The sequence below is a fragment of the Gavialis gangeticus genome, unplaced genomic scaffold, assembly GCF_001723915.1.
Source record: "Gavialis gangeticus isolate Ggan-Ray unplaced genomic scaffold, GavGan_comp1, whole genome shotgun sequence".
In the NCBI taxonomy this organism is placed as follows: domain Eukaryota; kingdom Metazoa; phylum Chordata; order Crocodylia; family Gavialidae; genus Gavialis; species Gavialis gangeticus.
Genome location: NW_017728996.1, coordinates 48,744,511 through 48,754,875, shown reverse-complemented (window position 1 = coordinate 48,754,875; position 10,365 = coordinate 48,744,511). Strand labels below are relative to the sequence as shown.

Genomic DNA, 10,365 nt, shown 5'->3' with positions numbered 1-10,365 from the left:
GCTGGCAAGACCCTGGGAGGTGTTCCAAACATTAGCTCAAAAGGGGACAATTTTATCCCTCTACGTGGTGTGCTGCGGATACGAGTTAAGGCCAGTGGGAGCGCCTGACAGTCCTATTCATGCGCTCCACCTGACCTGAACTTTGTGGTCTTCATGGAGTATGGAGTTTCCATTTAATGTTTAATGCCTTAGCTACCTCCTGTACCAAATAAAATAAAACTTTACTGGAATGTGCTTTAATTGTCTATATCATGTATTATATGTAAAAACATGACAGACTAGGTAAAAAAAATCCAAAGCTGTTGTTTCATTAGTCCTAGAGATACTATATTTAAAACTACATCTCTTCCAGATTCACAAAACAAAATCAAGCCGCCTTGAGCCTCTAGGCAGTACTTCAAGTGTCTCATTGAAAGTGATTTACACACCTGAACTAATATTCACCTGAGTTAATATTCCCTTCACCCCCAACCCCCAGTTAATGTTTTTAGCTAGACTTAAAAAAAAAAAAAAACAATTTGCAGGGCTGTGAAATGGGAGCTACATTAGCAGACGGCAACATTGCAGGAGCAAAGATAACTTGAGTAGTGGAATCATTAAAGACAGAAGGAGGGTCTTTTGCACCTGTGGAATGAAGAGTTTAGAAGGAATCAAGCAAATTATAATGAGCCATTACATCAATTAACTCCCTCACTGCTGCTTTAATTGAAGTGCTGGTGCCCTTGCCAGGCAGTTGCCTTTAGACTCTGGATAGACTAGGAATTAAATGGGGGTGTATGTGCACCAGTATACCTCCCTCCCCCCTTGCGTCCGTCCCTGAATGTAGCACATCTAAAAGTGTTAGTTGTCTTCCTTCCGTTTTCCCCGCCCTCGCGCACACATTTTGTTGGCACTCACCTCTGAATTAGCACCTGAATCTGAGATGATCATCTGTACAACATAGCTTTGGTAATGTCATTTTAAAACTTTCAATGACTCCCTGGTCCTATGGGTAAATAACTGCTATAGTGTTAGGGGGCAGGAAAATCAGTTTTAGATTGTTCAGTCTTTCAGAAGTGTCAGCTGGATGACACTGCAGTTATCAATAAGTAGAGCATAGCAGGGGTCCTGGCTGGACCCAGCTCCCTGCCACAGATCTCTGCCCCCAGGAGAGATCAAGCTACCTGTACTTCCCTTGCTGCAGCTACCCAGCCTCTCTACAGTGATGATAAATGCAGGCAGAAAAGATCAGCAGGGAGGGCTGCTGAGGAGGGTACTGCAGAGGGGATGGATGGCTTGGTGGAGCTCTGTACCACCTCGTGCTCCATGCTACCCTGGGGCCAGGTCTGACTTGTCTCAGGCATGATTCAACCTTTTCTCAGGCTGGATCCAGCCTCGGGGCCTAGATTGCAGACTGCTGGGATTACTGTTTAATGTCATGGTTGAAATCTCCCAGCTGATCTAGGAAAATACCCCAGCCATCTGTGATGGCTTTAGTCTAGTTGGGAATCGCCTTGCTTTGAGCAGGGGGTTGGACTAGATGACCTCCTGAGGTGCCTTGCAACCCTAATTTTCTATGAGTCTTTGTTGGCCTTATAAGACTGGTAAGCTGCTTTTTCTCTTCAAACACCTGGGTTCTTTACATTTGTCAGCATCACGTAATTCTTATTTGTTCCTGCATGTTTGAGACCACCAGCACAGTCAGTGTGTCCTTTGTCTCTTTATGGATGCTGATGCCATCTGATTTAAAGATCAATGATGCATCTGGAAGAGCTCTATAGTAAATGTTGGTCTCTTCCATGTTGTTACTTGTCTTCAGGATTTGTATATTTTGAGAATGTTGGGTAGAGCATTGGCAGGCTAATGTTTGGCACTAGGTCATCAGCTGGCTTTTCCATGTGACCTTTTAATGGAGATGCTATTGTGTTCCTTCCAACAAGAAAGCCATCTTTTCATTGGAGTGAGGACTTAGTGTAGGTGCCAGGTGAAATCTTTCAGTTGTTCTTCTAGCCCTTGTCCAGATGTGGGAATGTCTTTAGTTTTTCCACTTGTAAATAAGAACTGTGCCAAAGTAGTCTCAGTGCCTGCAGCCTTGCCTGTTGTCTGATATTTTCAGGAAGGGTTTGCATTTGTCTCGTACTTGCTGATTATTTCAACCCATCTGGCTGCTATTCTTAATATCTGTCTCTAAGCTATCTCTGTCTGGGATAATTTTTCATCCAAGATCTTCATAACTTTGAACTTTCCTCTGGGGAACAAATTAGTACCCTTTCTTTTAGAGAGAATGCTTAATGAGTGCTCTGATATGACTGATACCTTACTCAGCTTAACCTTTGTGATATCCAATTAACCTGTCCTTGGCTTCCTTTTATCTAGTTTTGGCTTATGCAATATTCCAAGAGTTGCTTTGCAAATAACCAGGCAAAATTAAATTGAATAGATAGCAAAAGTTTTGTATTGCTGGAAAGTTGTTCATAATCAGGGTGCAATAAAATAGAATCTACTGTGCTGGTATTATGCTGTACTTTTATGTGGCTGGGAAGGACAGGAGTTGGTTCACAGTCACCTGCCTTGTTTGTGGAGATCTGTTTCTTCTACAGTGCAATGCTGCAGGTTCTCTGCAGTAGGACAAGGTATTTGTGATGGAAATAGTTTGAGTATTCAGGCCTGAGGTGGGGGTGAGAACTCTACTGGACAATGATCATTTGTCCGGTACCTTGTTGATAATCCTTAGGTTGTAGTCCGAACATAGCCACATTAATGATATAGCTTAGAGTTTTAGAATAGCTTTGGCAGCTCCTGGGACAGCAAGTCTGGGAAGAGGAAGAGGCTGTTTGTTTTTAAAGTGTGTTTTAGTCCATCTGTGTGACTTTGAATCATGTCAGTGATAGAGAATCATTAGGCTGACCTGTTTGGAAATGGTAATTATTTAACCCATCATCTGTCGATAGACCCACTGTAAGTATGGTCATTCGCTCTGCTTAACACATGCCCTAGCTGGAAGTGTTGGATTAAAGTCACCTTGTCAGATCCGTGTCCAGTTTCACTTCCTTTGTCTGTTCTGTCTTTGTGAGAGCAATGGATGTCCCAGGTGACTCTGGAGCATTGTTTCTTTGTGGTTAGTACTGCAGTGCCTAAGACAGGGCATCTGTATCTCCTTGCTACCAAAAGCCTTATAATGGCCTTGGTCACTAGTGGGAGAGTTTGGCTGGTGACATCAAGGATTTAGAGTTGGATGGGGGGCATGTCATCAGGCCTTCATTTTCTGAGCACCACTAGTTCTGAGGGCAGCTCCAAGCATCAGGTCACTGGAATCCCAAGTACAACCTGAGTTTCAACGAAATGCAAACACTAACAGGTGGATTTTCTTTTGTTGTGGCAGAGCACAAGGTCTACCCCATCCAGCAGCACTTCAGGGTCTCGCCCAGCATCGCTTGGCTACACTGGGGCTGCTGGACCCCGACCCATCACACAGAGCGAACTGGCTACAGCACTGGCCCTGGCCAGTACCCCAGAGAGCAGCTCCCACACTCCCACTCCTGGGACCCAGGTACGGTAACAGCACAACATCTAGGAGCTCCTCTTGCCTGCATAAATTGTATGGAGGTACTGATCCTTAATAGCCAATCACTGCTCAGGTCTGTGGACCAGTGCTGTGTTGTACCGTTGGGGGTCTATGAGATGCATGTTAGGGGGAGGGGGGCTATGGTTTGGGCTGGAAGAGGCATTGCTGTGGACCTACCACTCAAACTGTGGGTGGATCACAGCAGCATGATCTCCTTTCTTGCAGGGTCACTCATCAGGAACCTCTCCAATGTCCTCCAGTGTCCAATCGGGAACCCCCATCACCAATGACCTCTTCAGCCAAGCCCTGCAACATGCCCTGCAGGCCTCTGGGCAGCCTAACCTTCAGGTCAGTAGCCTTCTTTCTCATTTTTTGGATCTTTGACCTACTTCTGATTCTCCACCTTAGCAGAACAAGGATTTTTCACTTGCAGCCTCCACTTGGAGGAGGGCATGGTGAAAGATGTCTCCCTAGCTAAGCAAAGCCCCCAGTAAGTGATGCAATAGGGAATAATACAGATGCTCTGGATAATTGGCAGAGGTTGTACCTAAAGTGTGTTGGGCAGGAAAAATGGGTGACGGGGAGCTCTCAGCAGGAGGTGTTTTAGATGCCATGGTGATAGCCAAACAAGGTATACCTCCATGCCCGACAGATGCAGTAGGGAAATTATGTGGCATTAGGTTGAGTGAAGAACCCTCTGATTTCTTGGATGCTGTCAGATCCCCATAAAATTTTTGGTTTTTTTTTTCTGCAGAGCCAGTGGCAGCCACAGTTGCAGCAGCTGCGAGACATGGGCATACATGATGATGAGCTAAGTCTCCGAGCCCTGCAAGCCACTGGAGGGGACATCCAGGCTGCCTTGGAACTCATATTTGCTGGAGGGGCTCCCTAACACCTCCTGTGAGAGGTCAGAAAGGTGCGTTTCAGCAGTACTGTGAAGTTAGGCCAGCTGTGAGTCTCTGGATTCTGATTCCTGGGACAGTAACTGGTCCCTATGAAACACTTAACCAGAACTGAACTCTCTTCTTTTGCACTGTGCAGTTTGTGGGTCTTTCTCCTTTTTTGTTGGAATGTGGCTTTATGACTGAGAAGTTGCTGCACTGCTATGGGACAGGAATGCTGATTTGACCACTAAGGGCAGCTCTTCCAACTGCAATGAACCCTTCGGCTGTAGTATTCATAAATGAGATGTCTGGATCTCAGAATAGAACAGGCCAATACCTCCTCTGAGCCAGGGGAGGTTGCTAAGCTTCAGATGTCACCTAGAGGCATCTGCCAAGTCTTCCCCTACCTGCAGTTATGTTCCTCCCAACCTACAAGCTTCAATTTATTTTATTTTACCAGTGTGGTTCAGAAGTGTTTGAGTGTAATAAAGTTGTTCCTCTCCATCTGCTTGTTGTTTGAGTTGTGATCCAGTACATTTCAGACTTAGCCTTCAAGCAAATATACCATGCTGTTCTAGGACGTGTGGTTAAGATTTGCATGGTGTAGTCTTTCCATGGAGCCAATATCAAACCCATGTCACCAGTCAGTGGGAGGGGGATTGTCTTCAATGGGGTGTTCAGATATGGTCTTGCTCATTTTACTGTTGTTGAAAAGTTGAAAAGATCTTCTCATACATCCGAATTGTCAACTTCAAAACACTTTGAGGGCATGCTCTTTTTCCTTGTTTTCTTTCTCCCATCAGCACCATTAGAATGGCAGTAATATTATATAGCTTCAGTTAACTCTGCTCTGATGACAGATCTGTAATATTCCACAAAGTCTAAAGCAAAAGATTCCCTTTCTGTTAGAGACCCATTTTCCATTAGCTGTGGGGAATTGGGAATTGTGGAAATTCATGATAACTTGGTCTTGTTTGTTGTCTCTGAATGGTGCCCAGCCACCACAGAGTGACAGTAAAGATATGATTAAAGAGAGGATTGGCTGAGCCACATCTTCAGTCAGAGAACCTCAAAGCACTTCATGATACCCCAGTGAGAAAGTATGGTATGGAGCAGATAATTCAGGCACAGAAGCTAAGGGGCTTCTGTAGTAGGTTGCCTATTTGAGATGCCTAAGATCTGAATTTTGCAGTCTGAAAGGACTGCCATAGTAATTTAGAATCAATTGGAGGTATACATCTCAAGATTAGACACCCAAAGTTGAACATGTGGGCCTAAACATTTTATACAGGGTCCTACCGTGAGTTTCTAGTGGAGCTGAGAAGAGAATATGGGTTGTCTGCCCCTAAGTCCCATGCTATACCCTCCCTTTTCCCCTGGTGAATCCACATCTTCAAAGCACTCCACTAGCTTTAATCAAGATCATCCTGGCTAGCATACAGAGGCAAATGTTGGATTCTTCTCTACCATGCAGCATAATGTCCAATGGTTTTTAATCCATTCTAGTTTGTTAAACATCTTTGGAAGAAGGCTTCCTACCACTTACATTGACACACAATTTCGGAATTGGCCATCTGAAAGGGAGTCGGCATTTACAACTTGATTCCTGGTTGCTACTGAAATGGCTGCCATTTTTCTGGCCTGTATTATATAGGAACCCACACTAGCTGATCTGGCAAGAAGTCTGATTGCCTCTCCCAGTGCTGTTTTCACTGCTTCATACTCTTTACCTTGCCTTCCGTAGCTGGCATGTAAATAACTTTAAGTTTTAAGGAAATATTCTTCAGTTCTTCCTCTTTCCGTTTTCAAGGTTCCCTGTCATCTGTAACATCATATTTCTATTAAGAAACCTATAATTGGCTACAGTCATTCCAGTTATGACATCTTCAGAGAAACAGGGAGAGGAAGCTAATGTGATCTTCCTTTATTCATGAGGTGGCTGTGAAAAGGTAGCTTCTGTGACCTCCAAGCCTGTAATTTTTGCTCTCTGATCTCTCCTTTGTTTTTCTGGCTTTTACTATTTTTCACGCTTTCAGCTATCTCCTTTGCCTTTAATACTAGTTGAGTTCTACCATTCAGATCAGATCTCTTCTCAGTTCTTCCTCCCAAAACTTTTAATCTTTTGGACTGCATCATGTCTCAGCCTTCATTGAAGATGAAGATACTTGCTGTATTTCCTGTTCATGTACATCTGCAGGAAGGGGTAAAAAGTAGCACAATTTTTTAGAATTTTCTTGCCTAAATTGCCTCCGCCTCACCACAGAAATTGGGTACTTAATTCCCATTAGGTTATATCATTTGATAGTCAAATGCTCATAGACTTGTGTGTTCTATGTCTGGTATTTTTGGGAAGATATTTGAATGTGTGCATCCAGTTAGAGGGATGCAGTGAGTGGTAGCAGCTGTTCAGTTAACCTCTTGGCATCATATCAGGGCTTTTTTCTATAGTCATGTGTCAAAGTAAATCAGCCAAGTAGGGTGTTCTGTTTGCATATACTGATGATAGGGACAGGCAGAGGGAAATGATGCCTTTGGAAACAACTGATAATGTTACCAGATATCACAGCTCTTGTCATTTCTGGGTCCCCATGCTTTGTTACTGAATATTGATGCTGCCCTGTGCTAACCTTGCCCCCTTGGAAAGGGTGGAGCTGAGAGTTTGTCCTTTGTCAGCTTCCCTGGGTTATGCACCATTTTGTTTCCTGGTTCCAGACACAGCAGCGGTGTCATCCAGCAATAGTTTTCCTGTGGTTCAGAACATCCCAAGGGACATCTCTTTCCAAAGAACGAGTACACTCAGCAGTAACAACCAGCAGCCAAATTTGGAGATGATGTTCCAAAAAGAGAACAGAATGCAGATGTGAAAGCAGCAGAGCACTTCCTCTGCGCTTGTAGGCTTCACTTTCAGGGCAGCTTTCCTCTACCTCTCACCACATTGATTTGCTTAACACCCCTTCCTCTTTCATAATAATACTAGAGGTCCCTTGTGGTACATGGCAGATGGTCAGTCTCCAACCAGGTATCTCATGACTTTGTTTCAAGTAGTGAGAATGCCATGCAGAAGCCACCCTGCTGCCTTTCTTTTTTTGGTTGTTCGCTACAGTAAATCTAAAATCCTAAAAGTTTATCCTTTCAAGTCTGGCTTCACATAAAAATGAAAAGGGCCATTTTTAACAGGAAGAAAGATTTTTTATTTCTTCCCCTTTCTCCTGCACTTCTACGGCAGACTGTAGAAGAAAGGAACAGTCGATTCAGAAGGAGGTGGCCATCCCCATGGAACCTCTAGTACCACTGGCCCTGCATCTCCCTACTGGCCTGGCATGATCCATACATGCATCAGGACTAAGTCCAAATGTGCATGGTAAGAGCACTCCAGCTCTGAGCCCTTTTGTGTTAGCATTCGTGCTCTCTTGTCTTGCCTGCAGTGGACTTGACCATGAATTGGCACTTAAAGACTTTTGCAAAGGAATCTTTTGCTCTCATGTTTCTTCCTCAGCTGGAGGAAGGGGAGACATTTATCCAAGCCTATATCTGTGTCTGACTTAGATGGTGGTCCTCAGGCCGAGCTTCTTGATCTTGCCCGGCTCTTACAGTGTTTGAAGCTGTACATGCAAGAAACAGGTTGCAGAGCTACAGGGAGCTGCTTGCATAGCAAGTGAGCATGTTGGCTTGGATGGAGAGAGTGTCTGGGAATGACCCAACAGCTCTGTGTGTGGTTGCTCCTTGCAGGTGGGGCCACCCATGTGTGCTGATGCTCTGTGACTGGGTGAGTGAGAAACTTTATCATTACTGTTCTAATCACTCATGTGGATTAAGTTGGCATGCTGTCAGTTATGCTAGGTGTTATGCTCTTGACAACTCCTGAGCTGTCTGTTTGCATTGCTAGCTGAATGTCATAGGGGTGGGAAAGCATCTCTCCTACCTCCCAGCCAAGAGCCTGTGATTTCTAATCCCTGCCGTTCCACTACAGGTTGGCTTGGAGATAGATAGAACATGTCCTAAGGAAGGATGATGATAACTTATGGGATGGGAGTGTTAACGAGGCACCAAGACCCTCTTAGTTTCTTTCATTCTTGTCTGCATTTCAGTGTGAATAATGGGTGGTCCTTGATGTAAACTTTCTATCCAAAGGACAGTGTTTCTAACAATGTAATGCCCCACGGGGAATCTCTTGGCCTCAAAGCCCTGGATGTTGCAGATTCATTTGCTGTCCAGCCGAAGGGTAGAGGTAAATGGCTGGCCACATTCTTCTAATGGTAGTAGCTGCAATGCTGAGACTTTGGTCAGGTCTTTTTATAGCATGACCACGGTTGCTAACAAGCAGTTAGACTGCATTTGTAGCATTATCCAGAGTGAAACTGCATCCTGGTTAATTGGCTGTTTTCATGTGTCCTTCCAGCACGCTTCAAGGCACAACACAGCCGGCATACGGAAGATGCTGCCAAAGACTAGGGTAATTGTCTGGTGCCACATGGTGCTGTTCCTTGGGAACAGAGACATGCATTGAATGTTTCCTGAAGCACCCTGGTGCAGGTGCAGATATCCAGGCAAATCAAGAGGGCTGCAGCAAATAAAGCCTTTGTTCTGGGATTTGTAGTCAGAAACCAGGAGACACAAAAGCCTCAGAAAATCCTCATTTCCCTTCCAATCCCTTTTTCTCCTCAGCCATTGGCTTTAAACTTTTCTGTACCTCTCAGGATCACTGTGAGGCTGTCTTGAGCACCCTTTTTTAGATCTGGAACATGCAGATAATGGCTTGCCTGCTCCCTGACTCACTGCTGCCAGCTATTGAAAAGGGGGTGAAAATAGGTAGGTCTGAACTAATTTAATGGATCTACTCTGATCATTAGATGGAATTTTGCAATGTGGTTGCTTGCGAGAGCAGGAGACTGGACAAAATGACTTGGGAGCTGCCTTCAAGTCATTGTGTGTATATTGCTGTGTATTTTAAGAACTGCAACCCCTTGTTGGGAGACAGAGCTGTCTATCACTCATTTCACAAATGAGGTATAAATAAGGGCCTCAGTAAAGTCACTGGTAAAGTCAGCCATTCTCCTCTCCAGTGGCTGAGGAGAACTGATGTTGCTAAGATTCTTTCCAAAGAAATCGCACCCCTTAGCTACTGTAGCTCTTAGCAAACTGCCCATCCAGATATAGCTATGCGAATAGAAAGGATTTTCTGCTTGCAGAGAAAAGCAAAAGGCATTTAATCAGAAACTGGTTTAAGTTTGGCAGGACATTCCTACCCTGGGATGTGCAATAGCTGTGGATTGCAAGGTATGGAAAAAATTAAGCAATAAGACAAGAGGCTCTTTAGAAAATGGGTAGCGTCAAGTACTCCTAATTTCATTTGAGGACGAAGTTACAAATCTGTGATGATATGGAAACCCCCCATAAAGTATAGAAATGGTGTACAATGGCTTGGTTATAGGAATGCATCTCGTACAAATACCTTAATTGACTTGAATCAGACCATAGCAAGAAAAAATAAATAGCAAGAGGAAAAGAATTGAATAAGACATGTCTCCTCCTCAGTAAACACTAAAGAGACAATGACTAACCTGTTAATTGTAAATTGGCTGGAAGTAGATCACCTGGCCCTAGCCAGCCTACAAGACTGGTTTTGAGTAGCAGGTCCAAGGCCTGGGATACAGAAGATCAAAAGAATTTTAATGGTTTAAAAAGACTCACTTTGGATGCGGTTGGGATAGTTTGATCTCCCTACAAAAACTGACTTGGCTTGAACATTACTGGATTGTCTGTAGAAGTTTGGCCTGTCTAGGTTACAATAAGAGATGGGAAGATTTAGGTAAGATAGACATACATGTAGACTAGTGGTGCCCAACCTTTTCACCCTGCGAACTGGACTAGTGGTTCCCATCCATGGGCTAGATTGTGGGGTGAGGGTGGTGGGGGCTCGATCTGGCTGTGTGTGGG

At 44.3% G+C, this 10,365-nt stretch overlaps 1 protein-coding gene and 1 long non-coding RNA gene across 2 annotated transcripts in view; both read left to right on the top strand.

Moving 5' to 3' along the window:
- UBL7 (ubiquitin like 7) overlaps nucleotides 1–4,932 on the top strand; it is a 19,095-nt gene extending 14,163 nt beyond the window's left edge. Inside the window, exons 8-10 of the mRNA XM_019504455.1 lie at nucleotides 3,362–3,529; nucleotides 3,770–3,892; nucleotides 4,299–4,932. Coding sequence (XP_019360000.1) covers nucleotides 3,362–3,529; nucleotides 3,770–3,892; nucleotides 4,299–4,436 — 429 coding nt within the window. The 3' untranslated portion in view covers nucleotides 4,437–4,932. The remainder of the gene's footprint in view (nucleotides 1–3,361; nucleotides 3,530–3,769; nucleotides 3,893–4,298) is intronic.
- A 2,755-nt stretch (nucleotides 4,933–7,687) lies between these two features.
- LOC109288741 lies at nucleotides 7,688–10,357 on the top strand. Its single transcript, XR_002095216.1, has 3 exons — nucleotides 7,688–7,789; nucleotides 8,158–8,194; nucleotides 8,828–10,357. It is a non-coding gene; the product is annotated as an uncharacterized LOC109288741 (long non-coding RNA).
- The last annotated feature ends 8 nt before the right edge of the window (nucleotides 10,358–10,365 follow it).